The 25007-nt window shown below is 38.9% G+C and overlaps 1 protein-coding gene across 12 annotated transcripts in view; it reads left to right on the top strand.

Annotated features, from left to right (window-relative positions):
• The window catches only part of LOC110467055 (multiple C2 and transmembrane domain-containing protein 1-like), a 220571-nt gene that overhangs the window by 157743 nt on the left and 37821 nt on the right, over nucleotides 1-25007 (top strand). For all 12 annotated transcript variants that reach the window (XM_021523932.1, XM_021523933.1, XM_021523934.1 and 9 more), the window contains 4 exons: nucleotides 1339-1444; nucleotides 7078-7300; nucleotides 17239-17350; nucleotides 24015-24200. In XM_021523932.1, coding sequence (XP_021379607.1) covers nucleotides 1339-1444; nucleotides 7078-7300; nucleotides 17239-17350; nucleotides 24015-24200 — 627 coding nt within the window. The remainder of the gene's footprint in view (nucleotides 1-1338; nucleotides 1445-7077; nucleotides 7301-17238; nucleotides 17351-24014; nucleotides 24201-25007) is intronic.

The following is a 25007-nucleotide window of genomic DNA, read 5'->3' as shown; positions in this document are numbered from 1 at the left end:
AAATTGTATTTCACCATTTGTCTCTATTCTTGTTAATGTACCTGATATTTTCCATAGCTATCAAACTCCCTCTCCAAAATTTATGCACTTATTGCCCTTTGTAGCAAACTGCTCATTCTACATCTGACGGGCGTATCATGTACCGTCTCGCGGAACTCTTGTTGGAGTTATTTTGATAGTAAACAATTGAGGAAAGCAGTTTCAGTTGCATTTCACACACTTTCTGAACCCTCATTGGAAATGTGGAATGAGGGAGATCTGCCCCGTAGGAGGTTTTAGGGGTTGACACCTTTATTTTTCAGTTTAAAAATCGTGGTGATTGGTGTCACTTCTATGTATCGGTATATTTTTGAAATGAAACATGCACTAGGATATTTTACAGAGAGGTGTATTTTAAACTTGTTTCGAAGATTTCTTATTAGCTCAGCAAAACATATACCAAAAATGATTACTGGAGAACATATTTCATCAATCTCATACAAAATGGAAACTCATTTTAGATTGAAAATTCGGTCTATGATCATGACGGAGTAATAAAGTTATATGCTGTGTGCTAACAACATTTGGGTCCAGGATATATAGATTTGTGTCCCAAAGGATGTAGCATCATTGTGTAGGTGTAGTCGTTTTATTTGGAGTATGAATTATTCTTTCGTAACAATACATAGATGACAATTATTCGGGCAGCTCTGAAGATAAGTTTTCATGGTGAGGTGTCTGTGTCAAATTGTTCCTGAGAGTAAGCTATCTGTAATGACGGTTGATATCATTGTTAGCGTCACTGACATGCAATCCTATTTGGCTTCTATTAAAAATGTCATTTTGGATGAATTAGAAATATTTGTAATCTATAATTTTGCTATTATGAAAAGATTCTTGTAACACAACCGATAAGTATTCTGTGTGATGCTAGAGTGTTTAACACAGAAACACTTATTGGTTGTGTTACAAGAATCTTTTCGTAATCCAATCAGTATATTTTTGAAATGAAACATGCACTAAGATATTTTTGTAATATATCTTAGTCCATGTCTTCAAACCTGAAGAAAATGTTTAGATATGATTTTGCTAGCTGAAGAACTTCTAAATAACAACATGTTGTCTTGAAACTTGAAATATTTTTATATGCGACGCAAGAGTGTTGAAACTTAAGTTCTTGATGCATGGTCTTCATCTATATCTTTCTGTCATTAAATGACATTGGCCATTTGAAGTTGAGATTAGTCAGCCTGAAATCGAAGACATACTGATTGAGACAACCGAAATATGTGAAAGCTTGAGAATATTGATGGTAAAGGTGTTTAAGATAAACTGAATGTTTGTTTTTGTGTTTTGTAGGAACTTAACATCAGACAGAGACAGCAGGCGTTGATGCAACATTCCTTCTTTGTACTGGAGGTGTGGCTACGAGAAGGACGTGACCTGGTGGTTAGAGACAGCTGTGGTAAGTAGTAAGGGGGTGTGGCCAAAGATAGGGGTGGACCTTACTAATTATTTACAGCTCAGTGAATGGCTGGGAGTTGGTTGTAATGGAGGTGTGGCCATAAACAGGGGTTGGACTAAGTTGTGGATGGAGGTGTGTCCCGAGAGAGGCGATGGAAACTAAGATACGTGTGAAGATGTGGCTTAAGAGATTAGAGAGAACCACTAGGGGATACAAAAGTTGGTGGAGGTGTGGCCAGGAAGAGAAGTTGTTGATTTATTTGCGGGTGAAGCCAATTGGCCTGAGAGAGAAAGGGGCTTAATTTGGGGATGGAGGCGTGGCTTCAGAGAGATGAAGAGTTTTAGTTGTGAGTGGAGTTGTGTACCTAGATGGATGGAACTTAGTATTGAGTGAAGTTGTGGCCTGAGAGAAAGGGGTGGGACTTAGTTATAAAATGGAAGTGTTGCCTAAGGGAGAAGATTGGGGGATTGTGGCTTAGTTGCCAATGGAGGTGTCACACAGTCCGGAGAGAAAAGAGGGGGCTTGGTAGTGGATGGAAGGTTTAGTCACAGAGAGATAGAGATGCAAAATGTTTTATAAAAAGGGGTGTTGATTTAGACAGGAACATGACTTGGTTGTTGATGTTGCTCAATAAAAGAGCAATTTGTGTAATGAATGTCTAAAGACTGTATACAGATGATAAAGAAAGTAGTTACCCAAGCAAAGAGCCACAGTGTATTGTGTGATGGTGGGAAGAGCCACAGTGTAGTGTGTGATGGTGGGAAGAGCCACAGTGTAGTGAGTGATGTAGGGAAGAGCCACAGTGTAGTGTGTAATGTAGGGAAGAGCCACAGTGTAGTGTGTGATGGGGGGAAGAGCCACAGTGTAGTGTGAGATGGTGGGAAGAGCCACAGTGTGGTGTGTGATGGTGGGGAGAGCCACAGTGTAGTGGGTGATGGTGGGAAGAGCCACAGTGTAGTGGGTGATGGTGGGAAGAGCCACAGTGTGGTGTGTGATGGTGGGGAGAGCCACAGTGTAGTGGGTGATGGTGGGAAGAGCCACAGTGTGGTGTGTGATGGTGGGGAGAGCCACAGTGTAGTGGGTGATGGTGGGAAGAGCCACAGTGTGGTGTGTGATGGTGGGGAGAGCCACAGTGTAGTGGGTGATGGTGGGAAGAGCCACAGTGTAGTGGGTGATGGTGGGAAGAGCCACAGTGTAGTGGGTGATGGTGGGAAGAGCCACAGTGTAGTGTATGATGGTGGGAAGAGCCACAGTGTAGTGTGTTATGGTGGGAAGAGCCACAGTGTAGTGTGTTATGGTGGGAAGAGCCACAGTGTAGTGTGTTATGGTGGGAAGAGCCACAGTGTAGTGTGTTATGGTGGGAAGAGCCACAGTGTAGTGTGTAATGGTGGGAAGAGCCACAGTGTAGTGTGTGATTGTGGGAAGAGCCACAGTGTAGTGTGTGATGGTGGGAAGAGGCACAGTGTAGTGTGTGATGTAGGGAAGAGCCCCAGTGTAGTGTGTGATGGTGGGAAGAGCCCCAGTGTAGTGTGTGATGGTGGGAAGAGCCTCAGTGTAGTGTGTGATGGTGGGAAGAGCCTCAGTGTAGTGTGTGATGGTGGGAAGAGCCTCAGTGTAGTGTGTGATGTTGGGAAGAGCCACAGTGTAGTGTGTGATGGAGGGAAGAGCCACAGTGTAGTGTGTGATGGCGGGAAGAGCCACAGTGTAGTGTGTGATGGGGGGAAGAGCCACAGTGTAGTGTGTGATGTCGGGAAGAGTCACAGTGTATTGTGTGATGGTGGGAAGAGCCACAGTGTAATTTGTGATGGTGGGAAGAGCCACAGTGTAGTGGGTGATGGTGGGAAGAGCCACAGTGTGGTGTGTGATGGTGGGAAGAGCCACAGTGAAGTGTGTGATGGTGGGAAGAGCCACAGTGTGGTGTGTGATGGTGGGGAGAGCCACAGTGTAGTGGGTGATGGTGGGAAGAGCCACAGTGTAGTGGGTGATGGTGGGAAGAGCCACAGTGTGGTGTGTGATGGGGGGAAGAGCCACAGTGTAGTGTGTGATGGGGGGAAGAGCCACAGTGTAGTGTGAGATGGTGGGAAGAGCCACAGTGTGGTGTGTGATGGTGGGGAGAGCCACAGTGTAGTGGGTGATGGTGGGAAGAGCCACAGTGTGGTGTGTGATGGGGGGAAGAGCCACAGTGTAGTGTGTGATGTTGGGAAGAGCCACAGTGTAGTGTGTGATGGCGGGAAGAGCCACAGTGTAGTGTGTGATGGGGGGAAGAGCCACAGTGTAGTGTGAGATGGTGGGAAGAGCCACAGTGTGGTGTGTGATGGGGGGAAGAGCCACAGTGTAGTGTGTGATGGTGGGCAGAGCCACAGTGCGGTGTGTGATGGTGGGAAGAGCCACAGTGTGGTGTGTGATGGTGGGAAGAGCCACAGTGTGGTGTGTGATGGTGGGGAGAGCCACAGTGTAGTGGGTGATGGTGGGAAGAGCCACAGTGTGGTGTGTGATGGTGGGGAGAGCCACAGTGTAGTGGGTGATGGTGGGAAGAGCCACAGTGTGGTGTGTGATGGGGGGAAGAGCCACAGTGTAGTGTGAGATGGTGGGAAGAGCCACAGTGTAGTGTGGGATGGTGGGAAGAGCCACAGTGTAGTGTGAGATGGTGGGAAGAGCCACAGTGTGGTGTGTGATGGTGGGGAGAGCCACAGTGTAGTGGGTGATGGTGGGAAGAGCCACAGTGTAGTGGGTGATGGTGGGAAGAGCCACAGTGTAGTGAGTGATGTAGGGAAGAGCCACAGTGTAGTGTGTAATGTAGGGAAGAGCCACAGTGTAGTGTGTAATGGTGGGAAGAGCCACAGTGTAGTGTGAGATGGTGGGAAGAGCCACAGTGTGGTGTGTGCTGGTGGGAAGAGCCACAGTGTAGTGTGTGATTGTGGGAAGAGCCACAGTGTAGTGTGAGATGGTGGGAAGAGCCACAGTGTGGTGTGTGATGGTGGGAAGAGCCACAGTGTGGTGTGTGATGGGGGGAAGAGCCACAGTGTAGTGTGAGATGGTGGGAAGAGCCACAGTGTGGTGTGTGATGGTGGGGAGAGCCACAGTGTAGTGGGTGATGGTGGGAAGAGCCACAGTGTGGTGTGTGCTGGTGGGAAGAGCCACAGTGTAGTGTGTGATTGTGGGAAGAGCCACAGTGTAGTGTGTGATGGCGGGAAGAGCCACAGTGTAGTGTGTGATGGGGGGAAGAGCCACAGTGTAGTGTGTGATGGGGGGAAGAGCCACAGTGTAGTGTGAGATGGTGGGAAGAGCCACAGTGTGGTGTGTGATGGGGGGAAGAGCCACAGTGTAGTGTGAGATGGTGGGAAGAGCCACAGTGTAGTGTGTTATGGTGGGAAGAGCCACAGTGTAGTGTGTCATGATGGGAAGAGCCACAGTGTAGTGTGTGATGGGGGGAAGAGGCACAGTGTAGTGTGTGATGGTGGGAAGAGCCTGAGTGTAGTGTGTGATGGTGGGAAGAGCCACAATGTAGTGTGTGATGGTGGGAAGAGCCACAATGTAGTGTGTGATGGTGGGAAGAGCCACAGTGTAATTTGTGATGGTGGGAAGAGCCACAGTGTAGTGTGGGATGGTGGGAAGAGCCACAGTGTAGTGTGAGATGGAGGGAAGAGCCACAGTGTAGTGTGTGATGGTGGGAAGAGCCACAGTGTAATTTGTGATGGTGGGAAGAGCCACAGTGTAGTGTGTGATGGTAGAAAGAAAACTACAAAGGTGAAGAAACAATAAATAGGATTCCGGAGGTGTGTTCTGAGGCTTCACAGATAGGTGGTCGAGAAATTTCTATTTGATATTTGAAGGTTTTCTCCACTAACATGAAAACAAATATTATATTGCAATTCAATATTGCTCTTTCTTTTTCTTTTATCATAATGGGGGTTTCATTTGTGCTTTTAAAAGAATTGTCTAGTTTCCTATAAAGTTAAAAATGCTTCAATTGATTACAAATTAGTATTGCAGTATGGTTAGCTGTGGTGCGGAGAAGGTTTTTTGCAATCGTATACTTGAGTCATGGACATTTTCTTTCCAGACATATTGGATATAGAGATGTACAGTTTAAGGGAATTGAATTTTGCTATTGTATTGGAGTTTGTCTGAGGAAACACAATCAATATGCGGCAAAAAATCCCACTGCAATTCTTTTTGACTTTTCATTTCTCATATAAGTTCAAGAGTGAAAACCTTAGGTGATGAAAATATTTTAACTTGCTTATTTCTCTTTATAAAGACGTAAAACAATTTATTTTCATTATCAGGAAAGTAAGTAAAGGGACATGGTGATTCTGATGTATTCATTTTCAAATAGCTGAGATCGCTAACTTCTCTGTGAAAAAGGAGAAATTGAGCACTCATCATTTAACCCAACCTACTTATAGAACAGCTTCACTAGATTGTACCTCTAAATCCATAAAACGCATTGATGAAGGTGTAGAAATCCCACCAGCGGATCAACTAATCAGTTCGCTGACAGACCCGTTCTAATTGAATATTCAATGGAATAACTTGGTATATCAATAATGATCTCCGGAGCTGACTTAACTCCTGGTACGACCATTACATTGAGGCACGCATGCGACAGGAAGGTTACCAGACGCAAAGTTACGAGTATAAACTATAATCTCCGTGATGTCAGACTATGTAGGCGTGGACCTCTGTCTGTAATTAAAATAAACAAAAGCTTGCTGTACCATCTGTTTTTGGGGATGAGTTTTTGTGTTGTTTAAATGCTATAAAAACATTATTACGATTTCCACGGGAATTGCTCATGACAGTGCAAAACTTTGTTTATTGTGATTTTGTTGATGTTTACGCCCTGTCCAAACAACAGCATTACTGTTGGAATATTGTCCTTGTTGACGTAGTCCTGTACTAACAACACCACGACTGTCTGAATAATGTTAAAATATTTATCATTTTTAATTTGGATTCATAATTTGGGTTCATCCACATAGCTGTTATTATAATCTATTAATCCATAGATCTACAATATCATATTCCTGAAAAAGAAAGAATATTTATTTCCCATGTCGGCGATCTTAACCAGAATACAGCATTTCCCATGAGAATGTTGAAGATGAATAATATACAATAGCTCATATACAATATCTCATATACAATATATATCTCATATACAATATCTCATATACAATATATATCTCATATACAATATCTCATATACAATAGCTCATATACAATATCTCCTATACAATATATATCTCATATACAATATCTCATATACAATATATATCTCATATACAATATCTCATATACAATATCTCATTAATAATACACATGATACACATAGTGTATACCGGGACATTTTTGCCCAGTCTAATTTTTGCCCCCACCCACCGGTAAAATTCATATACACCAAGTGTTAATTTCGCCCTTCCATTTTGTTACTATGTATACTATGTTGTTTACTAATGTTCGATGTAGTAATTAATTTGCCCTCAACATGGAGGGCAAAAAAAGCGAAAAACTGCAGGGAAATTTTTCGCAGTATACAGTACTATTTTTCAATCTTTCTTGTAGCTGTGATTTTGTTTATGTCTGACAGGTACCAGTGACCCCTACGTGATTTTGTTTATATCTGACAGGTACCAGTGACCCCTACGTGAAGTTCAAGATCGGAAATAAACAGCACTATAAATCTAAGACTGTGTACAAGAACCTGAACCCCCAGTGGGATGAGCGACTATCTATTCCTATAGAGGATGTGTACCGACCTGTCAACGTCAAAGTGTTCGACTATGACCGTGGCATCAGTGATGACCCCATGGGGTCAGCGGAGATTGACCTCACTACGCTGGAACTCAACACGTAGGTACCTCTAGTAATGAGAACACACTGAACACAAGACTAATGTGTATGGAGGAACTGTAACAGTTTGGTTCAGTTAAACTTTTGTCTTTTGCTGGTAAAATCTGTATTCGGTCAGTATTAATTTTGCCCTTTACATCTGATTACCATGTCTGCGGCAATAAATTCACCTTTATTACAGACGGCAAAAAAGCAAAAATTGACCTGCGACAAACATTTCCTGGTATACAGTGTTGTCATGGCCATTGAGAATAGTGTTATTGGCATAGCCTTTGACTGCATGGGTTTTTATGACTTTTCCTTGCCCATTATTATAATGCTCTTTGACTTTGAAAATAAGTCCTTGACCTTTAATTGTGACTGACATTGACCTTGACATTTAGTCTCAACCATAAGATCTTCCAGACAAATGGTCCTAATGGACATTTCCTTTAACTATTGATTGTATTTGACCTTTGACCTTTGATTTTCATAAACTTTCATTTAATCATCATAGATGTTTAACCTTGACCTTTGACAGCTCCCAAGTGAACATTTTATATTTAATGTTGGTGACCTTACATAAATATCGCTGGTAATTATATACCCCAGCAAACGAATGTTACCTAGGTAAACTGGAATAGCCCTGTCTAGCCATATGTTACAAGACACATTGGTTTGCCTACCGTAGCATGAGTTCCTATTCAGCTGTGTTTATCAAGTGTAAAGAGTAATCCTATTCGTTTTTAAGTCAAAGGTCAAGGTCATCGTGACATTTAGGGTGAAAACTGTTCCTGAAGTCTTCAGGTAGCCTGTGTTTCTATTAAGATCCTTCCAATTTTAAACAGGATGATGACCCATAGGGTGAGGAAGAATAACTAATGCTTTTTGGGGAAAAAGTTGAAGATGCAAAACTGATCTCTTTACTCTTAATGGAGTAGTTTTTTAAAAAAGCTTCTCGGACCATAAATTTACACAGGATGACTATCCAGGGGTTTACAAAAAAAATATTGATTTTAGGAACCTTAGCTGATAGAAGGTCAAAGTCATATTTAAATTATTTGGTCTTTAAAAGAGCATTCAGATCAGAGTAGTGTCTGCTTTGCTCAACAGTCTTGTTTAGTTTCCAGTTACAACATCAGTAATTAATTTTGAGACACCTTAAACAGTAGAATCTTAAACTGACACTTCAAACAGAAGATATCTTGAACTGACACCTTAAACAGTAGATATCTTGAACCGACACCTTAAACAGTAGATATCTTGAACTGACATCTTAAACAGTAGAATCTTTAACTGACACCTTGAACAGTAGAATCTTGAACTGACACCTTAAACAGTAGATATCTTGAAATGACACCTTAAACAGTAGATATCTTGAACTGACACCTTAAACAGACGGTATCTTGAACTGAAACCTTGAACAGTAGATATCTTGAACTGACACCTTAAACAGAAGGTATCTTGAACTGACACCTTAAACATTAGATATCTTGAACTGACACCTTAAACAGTAGAATCCTGCGCAGACACCTTAAACAGTAGAATCTTAAACTGACACTTCAAACAGAAGATATCTTGAACTGACACCTTAAACAATAGAATCTTGAACTGACACCTTAAACAGTAGATATCTTGGACTGACACCTTAAACAGTAGAATCCTGAGCAGACACCTTAAACAGTAGGATCTTGAACAGACATCTTAAACAGTAGAATCTTGAACTGACCCCTTAAACAGTAGATATCTTGAACTGACGCCTTAAACAGTAGATATCTTGAACTGACACCTTTAACAGTAGATATCTTGAACTGACACCTTAAACAGACGGTATCTTGAACTGAAACCTTGAACAGTAGATATCTTGAACTGACACCTTAAACAGAAGGTATCTTGAACTGACACCTTAAACATTAGATATCTTGAACTGACACCTTAAACAGTAGAATCTTAAACTGACACCTTAAACAGTAGATATCTTCAACTGACACCTTAAACAGAAGAATCTTAAACTGACAACCTGAACGATAGAATCTTGAACAGACATCTTAAACAGTAGAATCCTGAGCAGACACCTTAAACAGTAGGATCTTAAACTGACACCTTAAACAGTAGATATCTTCAACTGACACCTTAAACAGAAGAATCTTAAACTGACAACCTGAACGATAGAATCTTGAACAGACATCTTAAACAGTAGAATCCTGAGCAGACACCTTAAACAGTAGGATCTTGAACAGACATCTTAAACAGTAGAATCTTGAACTGACCCCTTAAACAGTAGATATCTTGAACTGACACCTTTAACAGTAGATATCTTGAACTGACACCTTAAACAGACGGTATCTTGAACTGAAACCTTGAACAGTAGATATCTTGAACTGACACCTTAAACAGAAGGTATCTTGAACTGACTCCTTAAACAGTAGATATCTTGAACTGACACCTTTAACAGTAGATATCTTGAACTGACACCTTAAACAGAATGTATCTTGAACTGACACCTTAAACAGTAGATATCTTGGACTGACACCTCAAACAGTAGATATCTTGAACTGACACCTTAAACAGACGGTATCTTGAACTGACACCTTGAACAGTAGATATCTTGAACTGACACCTTAAACAGAAGATATCTTGAACTGACACCTTAAACAGTAGAATCCTGCGCAGACACCTTAAACAGAAGAATCCTAAACTGACACCTTAAACAGTAAATATCTTAAACTGACACCTTACACAGTAGAATCTTAAACTGACACCTTAAACAGAAGATATCTTGAACTGACACCTTAAACAATAGAATCTTGAACTGACACCTTAAACAGTAGATATCTTGGACTGACACCTCAAACAGTAGATATCTTGAACTGACACCTTAAACAGAAGGTATCTTGAACTGACACCTTAAACAGTAGATATCTTCAACTGACACCTTAAACAGAAGAATCTTAAACTGACAACCTGAACGATAGAATCTTGAACAGACATCTTAAACAGTAGAATCTTGAACTGACCCCTTAAACAGTAGATATCTTGCACTGACACCTTAAACAGTAGATATTTTGAACTGACACCTTAAACAGAATGTATCTTGAACTGACACCTTAAACAGTAGATATCTTCAACTGACACCTTAAACAGAAGAATCTTAAACTGACAACCTGAACGATAGAATCTTGAACAGACATCTTAAACAGTAGAATCCTGAGCAGACACCTTAAACAGTAGGATCTTGAACAGACATCTTAAACAGTAGAATCTTGAACTGACCCCTTAAACAGTAGAATCCTGAGCAGACACCTTAAACAGTAGGATCTTGAACAGACATCTTAAACAGTAGAATCTTGAACTGACCCCTTAAACAGTAGATATCTTGAACTGACACCTTTAACAGTAGATATCTTGAACTGACACCTTAAACAGAAGATATCTTGAACTGACACCTTAAACAATAGAATCTTGAACTGACACCTTAAACAGTAGATATCTTGAACGACACCTTAAGCAGAAGATATCTTGAACTGAGACCTTAAACAGTAGATATCTTGAACTGACACCTTAAGCAGAAGATATCTTGAACTGACACCATAAACAGTAGATATCTTGAACTGACACCTTAAACAGAAGGTATCTTGAACTGACACCTTAAACATTAGATATCTTGAACTGACACCTTAAACAGTAGAATCTTGAACTGACACCTTAAAAAAAGTTGAATCTTGAACTGACACCTTAAACAGTAGAATCTTAAACTGACACCTTAAACAGTAGATATCTTGAACAGTAGATATCTTTATTTAAGACATTTTGAACATTACATTTCGTGAACTTTAAACATCAGCCTTATTCCTGGTGTGACAGAGTTCTCCTTTCTATATTTAGTCTAGTAATGGATGTCATTTATTAAACTGCAGTCGTAAAGTTCATCACGTTTCGTTCACTTCGTGGGCTGTGATTCATTTGTATAACCGTAGCATGCAGTGATTTTGTTATGAAGACGACATAAGGATTCGTTATTTGGTCGAGTAGAAATGTCAATATTATACATTTAATGTATTTGGGATGTTTCTCTTGCTGTCAGCATTCTGACCTCAATGCTGAGCTGATAATGGCATTATCTGGCCGAACCGTGCTTTGTCCTTTCTCCCAAGCTAGCTGTCAAAGTCCATCCGCAGAGATGTTCTGTCGGAACAACAGCTTGCAAAGTGCTATGTCAGCGTGTTGTCAACAGAAATCTGTCCAGATTATCTCAGAGTCGGAATTTTAGTATCTGTTAGGTAGAACTGTTAACTCGAATATATAAATCGGTGATTGCTGACAGCGTTTAATATGGTGATTTATTAGCACGAAAGATGGATATAAGACACACGGACGTGATTACACATATAAAATAGGGTATGATACAGTATGCTAAAAAAGGAATTACGCTGTATCATACAGCTGTTTCGGCCTTGTAGGACTCATCGATAATGTTTTGAGCGAACAAGATGGAAATTTAATCCAAAAATTGATCTGAACTATTGTTGAAACAGACGGGCAGGTGTTCAAAAACATGAAGTAAGAGGATAAATTTAATTGGGAAAGCCACATGTAAGTTCAAGTGGTTGAAATCACAGGTTTGGTTTGAGTTAAATTTGAGATTTCGTTATGTCTAAAGGTCCTTTTTCACTAGGTATGTTGGAGTGAATACGGTCTGTCAGATACCCTATATAAAATGTATTGAGTTCTCCATTCTGTAATAGAGTACTGCTGGCACGGAGTACAGTTTCACATGTATATAAATTGTATAGAGTTTACCGTTCTGTACATGGAGTTGTCTTAGCAAATCTGCTCAAGAATACAATCTGGACATACATATGAGTTGCATAGAGTTCTCGTTCTGTACATTGACTGGTAGTATATGGGACCTGAATACAGTCCAACATGTACAGAAATTGTATAGAGTCCTCCGATCTGTATTTGGAATGACTAGAGATGTTTGGATGAGGAGTGTGGGCTACCGGTACCTAAGTAGTGATTATCAGAGCTCGCTACTAATTTTTGGTACAGATTATTGATTGTAAGGTAGCAGTTTGTGATTGGTGCCTGTCTGTGGTCATCACTGTGTCTAATTTTTTGATTGGTTTACCACACTACATAACAATATTCTAAAGCCATATTTAAATCCATACAATGAAATACTGTTACTATTTTCTAGTATGAATGATTAACAATTATTTCCCACATACGTAACACTGCTAGCAAGCTAAGGTAGGTTTTCATATAAAAAAGTCCAAGTAGATGTTAAAAACGTCAAATGTAACTGTTTTTTGACCCAATCTTTATGATAGGCAGACAACTTGTCAAGAATAGCTAAGTTTTGAGATGATGAGATTTTATTTCTTCAAACGAGTTCTGAATATCAATTATGTTACCTTAGGGGTAAAGATTATTCATTTTCCTGCCTCTGTCTCCCAGAGGGAATTGATTGGTGCTCAGTCATAAATATTTAAGCAGACAAACAAAACAGTTAAACTCCTCGGCAATTGTTCCACGCACGATTAGCTTAACGTAAACTTAACACAAAATTTAAAGCCAGTTTATTTTCAAAATCACTGAAATTCAAAACCAAATTTTATTTATCAGGATTCAAAATGTTCTGCTAATGACAATGAACACAAACATATTTGTAATTTTTTATTCAGTTGTCAAAATTCCATTTTGAAAATTTTGGTTAAAGACTTGCAAGCTAATCCTCCAAGGTTTTAACAACTGGGCTTGGTTTAGAAACACATATCTAGTTTGTCTTTCAATCTTCCCTTGGATTTATCATAGAAATATTTGACATGTATAACCGGAAATGGACCTGTCTGATCAGCAATAGAAAACGAAATGAAACTTTCCTTGTTACCGTGGAAATCTTTTCTATTTTTAGGTCACCTGAGACAAAGTCTCAAGTGACCTATTGCGATCGCCTTTTGTCCGTCGTCGTCCCTCGTCCCTCGTGCGTCCATAAACAATTTACATTTTCGACTTCTTCTCCAAAACCCCTGAACCAATTTCAATNAATAACTTGATTGGAATTATAACCTTGAATTGACAGTTTGATACTTTGAAAATTTTGAGCCAGCCCTACCCCTAAGGGCTGTAGGGTGGGGCTCAAAGGAGTCAGTGTGCTAAAATTTCTTCATTTTCCTTGTTAAGAATCAGAGGTGCTAGTTTCAAATCCTTTTTAGTCTGAAATCTGTATGCTAGATATTGAGTAAGGTGGTTTTATTGTTTTTTTGTCACTTTGAATAATATTTCTGTTCATGTTAAAAACAAAATCAACTCTCTGTATAAATATATCAGGTGACCGTTAAGGCCCATGGGCCTCTTGTTTAATTGATCTGGGTTTCTTTTATTGATTAGATGGTTGACTTTGACCTTGACTTGATTGTCTGAAGGAGATATTTTAATTTCTTTTTGTCTGGGATGTGATTTACACTAGATAGACAGTTAATTGTCTGGTCAGACCCAACAAACTCTAGCTGCGCTCCACAAGTTGATTTCTACAAGTGGGAATTGTCATTAATTTCTGCCTGGCCCGACAGCTGCTCCCAAACGTACTTCCAGATCGGTAATATTTACATCCTCAGAGATATGCACCGTTACGTACTGTCATATACACAAACAAAGTCTTTAACAGGTTTGAGATTCCCAGGACATCATGGTCTTCCTTTCTCGGCCATTGACCCAACCAAGTGAGTCAAGAGTAAAGTAATGGTAGAACAAACACAAGAAGAAAATAACAGAACCCCTACCTTATATGAAAAACAAGTCTAATGGAAACTATTCCCACTTTGGGAGTAAGACAATAAAAAACCTAAACCCGAGGGGTAAGATTCTTTAATGTCTAGCCCAAGACTTTGCCTAGGCCCAAGCACTTAAAAATATTACCCTTTCAGTTGAGATTTTTCTGTCTTATTTCCAGAGTGAAGAATGATTTTTTTTCTGCTATTTCAAAAGTGGTGATGGCTTGAAACACAAACATTGATAACTTGAGTTTCCAGGAAAACCATTGATCTGCTATTCTTGACGTGAATCAATACTTTGTTGACATGCCGTCGTACCAATATTATGAATGGGAAATCTCCTCGTCTTTACTCTTAGACAGAAATCCTTTTCCTGGCAAGAATTGTGAATTGTAGGGAGGGGGGATAGATTGGGCACCAAAACATAAAGGGGAAGAAAATATATATGAACACACATAAAATAAAACGACAGAAAGACCAGGTGCATCAGATGATTTATCATTTCCTGTACAATATTCAAGCACTTGTCTTACTGTCTCAAGTCAAATCTATTTAGCTACAAAAAATAAACAACTATAAGGATGGAGTACTTTTATTAAAATCTCAGAAGGAAGAAAGAAAGTAACATACTTTGTCAAATGCCAGAATTACATCGGAAGATAGTTGGCAGCTACCTATCATGGTTATTTTAGACTTGTAATAATTGGTCTTATCCCTAAAGGATGCATGCCTTTAACAGCCAAGTGTAAGGATTGCTCTTATCCCTAAAGGATGCATGTCCTTTACAGCCCAGTGTAAGGATTGCTCTTACCCTCAAAGGATGCATGTCCTTAACAGTCCACGGTGTAAGGATTGCTCTTACCCTCAAAGGATGCATGTCCTTAACAGCCCAGTGTAAGGATTGCTCTTATCCCTAAAGGATGCATGTCCTTAACAGTCCGCAGTGTAAGGATTGCTCTTACCCTCAAAGGATGCATGTCCTAAACAGCCCAGTGTAAGGATTGCTCTTATCCCTAAAGGATGCATGCCCTTAACAGCCCAGTGTAAGGATTGCTCTTACCCTCAAAGGATGCATGTCCTTAACAGCCCAGTGTAAGGATTGCTCTTATCCCTAAAGGATGCATGCCCTTAACAGCCCAGTGTAAGGATTGCATCAGTCTTGCAAGGATTGTTGTTGTCATGTAAGGATTGGCTTGCTCCTTGCCCTTTAAGGATTTTCCTAACTCTATAAGGATTTTGCTTACCCTTTAAGAAGTGCCTTAGTCTTGCAAAGATTGTTCTTGCCCTTTAAGGATGGTTTTGCCCTGTAAGGATTGTTCTTGCTCTGTAAGGCTATTTGTTGACCTGGACATGTTGCTTTTGCCCTGTACTTTTTGTTCTTGCCTGTAAGGATTTCCCTAGTTCTCTATTGTTCTTGTCCTATAAGGTCTGTTCTTGCCCTGTAAGGATTTCCCTAGTTCTCTATTGTTCTTGTCCTATAAGGTCTGTTCTTGCCCTGTAAGGATTTCCCTAGTTCTCTATTGTTCTTGCCCTATAAGGTCTGTTCTTGCCCTGTAAGGATTTCCCTACTCCTCTATTGTTCTTGCCCGATAAGGTTTGTTCTTGCCTTGTGAGGATTTCCACTAAGCCCTGAAAGTATCCCCCTGCCCTATAAGGTTTGTTCTTGCCTTGTAAGGATTTCTACTAAGACCTGAAAGTATCCCCCTGCCTTATAAGGTTTGTTCTTGCCTTGTGAGGATTTCCACTAAGCCCTGAAAGTATCCCCCTGCCCTATAAGGTTTGTTCTCCCGTTTATGATTGCCCAAGCCCTGTAAGAATCAGCCTAGCTCTGCAGTTATCCTTAGCGGTAATATTTTATACCACAATCAGTTCCTTTAGACACTTATCCATTTTATTTGTTTCTAACCAATAGCATACCTAGGGTACTGTACTGTTTACCAAGATTCCTCATTTGTCGCAATGTATTCTTATTATGGATACTTCCTACTTTATCTGTATTGTAATAACTGAAAGTGAACTTTTATGGTAGTTCTATTTCTAAAAATAAAACCATCTTCTGGTTATGTGATAATACGCCACGTTTTATTGCAGTTCGTTTAGAAAAGTTGCTGGTAATCACATGAGGGTCTCTTTGCCTCAGCAATGCTTTTATTCAATCGGAAACTCTCAATATCAAATCGTAATAGATACAGCCCACATAGGGAACTTCCTGTAATATTGGCAGACTGCATTTCACTGCTAACTGCTGGAAATGGTTTATTTACATGTCCGTATGATCATGCAGCTTGTCTGGATTTCAGGACAGATCTTTCCTTTAGACACAAGCCAATTGTCTTTATAAATCCAAGGCAGCTCATAGTTAGAAAACATTGCTTTCATTGGAAATCAAATATCACTGGCAGGCATACACTTTTCTTTGGACAAAAATGTATCGGATGATGAAAAAGAGGAGCGTTGATAGTAAGCTGATCAGTCTTCTACAAAGGACAAAAATCATGTGTGATTGAAAAAGCTAATATAACAGGATAAAATGTGTTTCGTTTTATTTTTCTAGTAATTTTGTTAACTTTATGTTCGAATTGCCTATTCGATGTTCAGTATCGTCCTGAATTACGGTATTTATCATCATGCATGACACTAATGTTAGAGATACTTCACAGGTTTACTAGAATTCCCCCTCCCACCTCACCAGTACTACCAGAGATCATCCATTCTCTTGGGTATTCTCATATACTCTGTTATCTACAATTGCCAAGTTCCTTATGCGAGTACTTGTAGGGATGGTAAAGTATCACCGAGACTGGGTCTGATGTTCCATTTTATACAGAGTTATGGCCCTTTGTTTATAATGCCTGACTTTGGCCTCAATTATATCTCATATACCTGCCATCTACAATTGCCAAATTTTGTATACAAGTACCTCTTTGGATGAAGGAGAGTTGCTTACTGAAATTGGGTCTTGCTCCCCTCTGTTTACAGAGTTGTTGCCCTTTGTTTATTATTTACGTAGAAGTTTGTCCAGAGGAAAGTACTAAATGGATTGCTCAAAACAGTTTGCTGTGTTGTTAAGTGAATTTTCATCATGTACATTTCTGTAAACATTTTCATGAATGTGTATAAAACATTAATCACATGTAAATATTTGAAAAGCATAGAATTAATACATTATCTTGTTTATTTCAGGGCAACAGATCTTAAGCTTCCTCTGGCAGACGGTGGTAAGAATGAAGAGTACATGGGCTATCTCGTGCTACAGTGTACATTGACGCCGAAGACCATCCAGGAAAAGGAAACGGTGAGTCGTCACATCTGTAGTTTCTCCATAATTCTCTATTGTGGGATTCATATGTTATATGTGATTTTAACTTACAAGTCCAAGTGTCTCATAAAGAACAGGTTTCTTCATGTGGAGCTCTTTTAAAAAGGAGGAGCAATTATCTCTGTAAATTAACGTTTATCCTTTACAAACTTCCGTTATATTTGGTGGTGGGTAGGGGTGGAGGGCAGCATAGTGTTACCCGATGTCTGTCCGATTCCTTGTGATTCATTGACCCTTCTCAATATTCATCAAAGTTTATACAAAGGTCAAGTATCAGAATACCAGGATGAGTTCATATTTCAAGGTCACTGTGCTATTTCTATTTCAACAACAGGGTCAAATGGGCATCTATGTCTTAGAGATGTTTTCTGAAGTAAAACTAGTAATCAGTTTGTTCACTTTGGAATGAAAATATATCTATTGAATTTCAACTGCAGTACAATTTAGTAGTTTCGAAAAAATGTAGGGAAAACAATTCATTTCTTTTGTAATGAATAGGAGAATCTGACGCATTTAAAACTTTTCTTTAAACAAATCCTTGTTAGTTAAAGAGGAAATCCTTGCAGAGTCAGTTCACTATATATACACCTACAATCTTTTCTTTCCTGTACTTGCAAATTGCTGTAAATAACAAAACCCTGTTAGAATTGTCTCTGAGTAGGCTGTATGACATTTGACTTGATGCAGTAGTTGTGCTGTGGGTATAAGGGATGTATATATATATATAGCGACACTGACATTTAAGGATCCTCGTACCACAGCTAAAAACTAATGAAGTTATTGAAGCTCTTTTTTCCCCGGCATGGCTATAGCTCTGATAGACCATTTCTGACTAGAGAAGCATACACGGCGGGACTTTAAGGAGGAATAATAAAGATGAAATGAACAAAATATAATCAATAAAATTGTTTGAAGTGTAAAAAATACAGCGGGCTAAACTGGGATTCGAACCCTGAATTTCAGGTTGTTTTACCATCACTAATCAATTGAGCTACCTGGTCAGCAGAAGTGTCCTGGCCCAACTGTGTTACAGTTATATCCAAACAAAAGTTAAAGGGAAGGTTATTGAATGTTTAACCCCTTCACCACTCTAGACCATAATGGACTCATCCATATCAATGCATGGTAAAGTCTACTGAAGTTACGTAGGGGCGAAAGGGTTAAGGAAAAACTACAGTGCAGTGGGACAGGGATCCTTAATGAGATTGCTCAGTAGTCGATGACTTGGTGCTAAATCACAGGTAGGATGTCATGTATCAATTTGTTCAAATGGTAGCAATTCATATGGCATGGCACCATTATAATAGGAGATAAATGTCATCCTAACAGAATTGATCCAGGATGTTCAGACTTTAAGTCTGCTAGATACAGATCTAGAACAGACATTAATGAGAGAAGGTGGTAAAGACGGGGTTACTGATTTGTGAGGGTATACAGGGAAGGAGACAGAGGTCGCTAATTATGTGATTGCCCCCGAGGGAGAGATGTATTCCATCCGTACCCCAACAATTAACTGTACACCTTGTAAAGTGGCAATTCATGTAGTAGGGAATAATTGTAGTTATAGATTGGCTGCACTCTCTAAGGGGAGGTAAAAGTCTTCTTTAAAATAATCGATGACAAAACTTTGATGTATGATTTTGCACTATTGAAAGGTGAGTGCTTGTAGATCATAGCACCACCATTATAAAGATGTCATTTAGTGATGTACAGCTTCATGCTTGGCATCCTGGAGAGGGAGAGGGCTTCAAGATAACACTAACATGAACATGATCGTTGGTTAGTGGCAAATGTATCTCCAATGTTTTCTGCATATAAGCTAAGGTGTTATTAGTTAGCTAGCTGTAAACACATTCTATGTGCTCTAGTGATCGAAACTCTGTGTGATATATGTGTCTTTGCCTTAATATTAACAGTAAAATATTCATTGCATAACATGATAATTTCTAAACCAGTATATGGACTCGGTGCAACTCTCATTTTATCAAGCAAGAGATTATATAACAGAAATGTTTCCACCCTACTCAAAATTTAATGTACATTGACCATGATTAGATAATTCCAATCTTTTATCATGAAGATGTTAACATGAAAAGGACCTGTTACAGGAACAAAAGAATTTTGCCCACAAAGCAATNAAAATTTCAGAAAATTTGAGAACCGGTAAATTTGTCATATAAATGTCAAATTGTAGCAACGTCTATTTCCAAATAAAATCCAACAACCTTATGACCTATAGTCATGTTTGATAATTTAACAATACGTCGCACCAATTTATTATCGCAACTGATCAAATTTTCATCAATAAGGTCTGCTGCTCATGATGAGCCCAACTATAAAGCTAGATGTTGCAAAATAAAAGGTTAGGCAGTCTCACACACATAAAAGTTTAGTATGTTATGTACATTTTTAGTTGTTTCGCATCTTTACGGAAATGATAGACATATTTCCGGTTTTTGTACACCAACATACTTTAAGTATTATTTGGCACATTATGCTGACTGACGAAAGCAGAAATTTCGAAAAAAATGGTAGGCGGTAAATGTGTCATCTTAAGGATAATATGTTGTATGACCAATGTCAAAATAAATCCAGTAATGGTTAAATTGCTTTGTGGGCAAAATTCTTTTGTTCCTGTAACAGGTCCTTTGAAAGATTGGAAAGGCTTTCATTATGATCAAATCTGGCATGTTATAGCATCTACACAATTGTAGTTTAATATTTGCCCTGAAGACAAATAAATGTGTGTCAAGATTGACACTTAAGATTAACCCAGATGACACCGATTTATGATACACATGTTGTGAATATGTCTTGTGGTCTTTTTCGAAAGGTTAGTAACAGCCTATGGACATGTACCTAGCAATGATTATAGCTTCAATACCCGTAGTACATTCTATGGTGATCCCCTATAGGTAAGTGGTCGAGGTAATACCTTCAAAGCTGCAGTGGTCACCTTTTATAGGTTACTTACATGTACTGCATGCCTGGAAATATTTCGCCGCGGTTTAACTTTCACCGTTTTCGCCCTTCTCAATGAGGGCGAATTTATCATGACAGTGAATATTAAGGCATATTAAACAATATGTAGTAAGTATATGTGAAGGGTGCATACAGATTTTCACAATAAACAGTTAATATTTGACCGGGTGACATTTTCACAGTATACAGTATATCTTCAACATCTTTTATGGTGACAACAGGTATTTGGTCAAAACCTGTGGTCATCTTTTATGGTGACAACATGTATTTGGTCAAAACCTGTGGTCATCTTTTATGGTGACAACATGTATTCGGTCAAATCCTGTGGTCATCTTTTATAGGTAAGTGATTTACATGTTTATACATGTACCTTCAAAACATGTGGTCATTTTATATAGGTAAGTGACATACATATATATCTCAAAAATCTTTGGTCATCTTTTATGGTGACAAACAATTGTATTCGGTCAAACCTTGTGGTCATCTTGTCGGTCAGTGACTTACAAGTATACCCTAAAGACCTGAGGTCATCTGAAGCTGTATAGATAAGTAATATAATATACAAATGTACTTTCATCTCCTTTACCTATAGCAATAATAATACTTTGAAAACTGATTAAATCTAAATCAAGTCTGGATTCAAGGCTAAGTGGACCAGGAGTGTCACAGCTAGGAGTCTATAGCTTTGTATTGATTCCTTTCTCCTCACAATCTGATTGTCACTAGCCCCCTTGGGTCAGTCATTGTTATACTGGCTTTTCAAATCCAGCTGAGGAATTGATGCCCAGTCGTCTCGCTTCACAACCTGTCAGCAAAAGTTCTTAAAAGAGTAATCATAAACTCTCAGGAAGGAATGATTCCATGTAAATTATTTAGTCTAATTGTATTAAAAAACTCTAAATTTCATGTTGTGAAGATCCTATTGAAGAATGGGAATTTTCCCCCTTAATCACATAAAAGGTGGATTTCGCCAAAATCATGATTGGTCCCTGTAAAGTTTCAAAGTTGTGAGCCTCAATTCTAGAACGGAAATTAGAAACGGCCTTCAGTTACATTACCACAACTAATACTGATAATTATCAAAACAGATGTCTCTTTCATCAATTTGTTTGGAAAATTGCTTTTCTTTTTGTAATCACCTAACAAAAAATTATAATTCTCTGAAGGCAAAGTTTTTAGATAAAAAGTTACAATGTAATCAAACAGACAAAAGAAAAACTAAAATCATTATTTCCAAACTGTTTCTGACATGAGATGGTTTATATTGCCTTGGTGCTAAATTTCAGCATGCCAGTAGAATTAATAGCTGTTGGTATTTGGTGTGTCCAGGATTCTTCATAATGGAACAGCAAAAACTTTCTTTCAGATTATTGTCTAAATGTCTAATATGTCATCAGTAGTACAATTTTCAGGGCTGAAATTTTAGAAGAATAAGCTCCTGTGACATGGAGACTTAAGGGTGTATGCTACCTTTCTATGACATGGATACATAAGGGTGTATGCTACCTTACTGTGACATGGAGACATAAGGATGTATGTTACCNACATGGAGACTTAAGGGTGTATGCTACCTTACTGTGACATGGAGACATAAGGGTGTATGCTACCTTACTGTGACATGGATACATAAGGGTGTATGCTACTTTACTGTGACATGGAGACTTAAGAATGTATGCTACTTTACTGTGACATGGAGACATAAGGGTATATGTTACTTTACTGTGACATGGAGCCTTAAGGATGTATGCTACCTTACTGTGACATGGAGACTTAAGGGTGTATGCTACCTTTCTATGACATGGACACATAAGGGTGTATGCTACCTTACTGTGACATGGAGCCATAAGGATGTATGTTACCTTACTGTGACATGGAGACTTAAGGATGTATGCTACTTTACTGTGACATGGAGACTTAATGGTGAATGCTACTTTACTGTGACATGGAGACATAAGGGTATATGTTACTTTACTGTGACATGGAGACTTAAAGATGTATACTACCTTACTGTGACAGTGACTTAAGGGTGTATGCTACCTTACTATGACATGGTGACTTAAGGGTGTATGATACCTTACTGTGACACGGAGACTTAAGGGTGAATGCTACCTTACTGTGACATAAAGACTTAAGGGTATATACTACCTTTATGTGACATGGAGACATAAGGATGTATGTTACCTCACTGTGACATGGAGACATAAGGATGTATGCTACCTTTCTATGACATGGAGACTTAAGGGTGTATGCTACTTTACTGTGACATGGAGCCTTAAGGATGTATGCTACTTTACTGTGACATAAAGACTTAAGGGTATATACTACCTTTATGTGACATGTAGACATAAGGGTGTATGTGGTACATGTATTACTGTGACATGGAGACTTAAGGATGTATGCTACCTTACTGTGACACGGAGACTTAAGGGTGTATACTACCTTAGCTGTGACATGGAGACTTAAGGGTGTATCATCATCAGCTTCCTTACTGTGACATGGAAATTTAAGGATATATACTACCTTTCTGGCATTTAGTCAATTACCTTCTGTTTGCTATTAGTTTTCTCTCAGATTGTGTTGGTAACTTAATTATGTCTCATTAGCAGTTACCAGTGATATAGAGACCTCGGTTCTAGTGCTGAATTTTGTTAAGTTTCAAAACAAAAACATGATACAAATTGAGTTTAGTTCTCTGGGAGAGTGAAAATAATACAGAATTGCTTTTAATTTCAAAAGCAAATCAATTGACTCAAGTGTGAAGTTGTATTGAAGCTAGATTAGCTGGAAGGGAAGACTCCAGCCTACGCAATGCATTAGTGGTGTGGCACATACAGGTACAGACAATGTGTTCCACTTCATGGTGTAGCAGATCTGTAGATTGGATTAGAAAGTTCCACCAGAACTGCCTTCACATGCTCCTAGCTTTAGACACCCTGAGGTATAATTTGGTGGTTATATAGAACATTTTATATCAGCACCTCCATTGAGCTGTTATGTTCTAACTAATGAATGGGTTTCCCTGCAGTCGACTCCCAAATCACAGATTTTATAATAAATGGAAGAGATTTATAAGTAATAAATAAAAAAAATAAGTTCTGAAACTGTAACGTTAGACAGAAACCATACAATTTTGCAGTGTCAATTTTCCCTGGAGATAATGTGAAGTTGTCGATCCATGCACTCACAGCTGAACCCTAGGGTGTCAGATAGGGCTTCCTATTTGTCATTATAGCGCCTTTTGTAGGACCTTCACTGTAGACTTCTGTATTGGCTTCCATGTCTGGTGCAACTTTAGCATTTACAGGGATCTCTGAAATACTTACTGTATCTCTTCCCACTTTTCACTATTGCACCACAGTCCACTGTACCCTGGAACCATGCTGGAACTCATATTTTCTCCCTCCTTGCCTTCATGCCATGATTAGTTTAAGTAGAACCAATGATTTCCATTCCACAGTGGTCTTCTTTTATCTACTTTGTGGGTGAGAGTAACTCCCGCTTTAGAATTACTTCGTCATTATCCCTAAGCCTCACCTTGTTAGTGCAGTGGCAGGCGATTTGTCACTACCTATGCCGCTGGCCTCCATGACATCAGTTGCCATGGTAACCAAGTCCTTGCAGCATCGCATTGTCAGGGTTTCTACCTGTGTCGTTACAGACATCATTCAAGACCAAAGGTACAGCCAAAGGAGGCGACTCCAGCAAAAAACTCAAGATGCAGATCTGGTGTGGTGTGGTGACGATAGTCTTGGTGGAGGGAAGAAACCTTGTACCTATGGATAATAATGGCTACAGTGACCCGTACGTCAAGTTCAGATTGGGTGCCGAGAAGTATAAAAGCAAGGTATGCAATCAAATACACAATGTCATGAACTTCTCTATGCATGCTCTCGTAATCTTTATATTCTAGACTGTATTTCTGTTATTGACAATTACTGATTTGTAAAATTGAAATTTATCGTAAATTCATTATTCAAGAAATTAATGTGTCCCTAAATGAGAATATTTAACATAACTGGGTTTTTTTAAGGTTCACATAAGATTTTATTTCTCAAGCATCTTTTAGGAGGGATGCCAAGGTTGGGGTGCCCCAGGTCCAACCGTCTTACATCATGTAGCCTCCTCACGCCGATGGCCTCTTTCCCTTCATTCGCTCTTCTCTTTCATTTCTTCTTTCAAGCTACCAATCATTAAATCTTTTGTTTTCATTCATTCAAATGATATTATTGTTATTATTATTTATATTTACCATAATTACTGAATTAATTGTTGTAGGTGACAAGATCGATATTAATAAAAAATTAAAAAAAAATGACTAAACAACCATAATGATATGTAAACTGAATAGTCCAATTACCAAGAATTTGTAAGCCAAGCAAAAGTCATAAAAATCCTTTGTTTAAAACAACTCTCCCTCTCTGGGACATTCCCTTAGATAGCCTTATATAATACTTAAAATAGTAAACACATTTTTCTGTCTTTAAGATATTTCTTTGGAAGCCTAACAGAATTTCTTTCTCTGCCTTAGATATCCCCATGTTGGCTTAAATACTGGTAGACACTTGCACCTTTTTCAGGGCATAGTAGACGTCTGTCATCATACCTTTTTCAGTGTAAGACCTCTACTTGTTGGCATAGTAGACGTTTGTCA

Source organism: Mizuhopecten yessoensis, unplaced genomic scaffold (genome assembly GCF_002113885.1).
Source record: "Mizuhopecten yessoensis strain PY_sf001 unplaced genomic scaffold, ASM211388v2 scaffold11155, whole genome shotgun sequence".
Classification (NCBI taxonomy): domain Eukaryota; kingdom Metazoa; phylum Mollusca; class Bivalvia; order Pectinida; family Pectinidae; genus Mizuhopecten; species Mizuhopecten yessoensis.
Note: the sequence above shows the minus strand (reverse complement) of the source record. Positions and strands in the feature narration are given on the sequence as shown.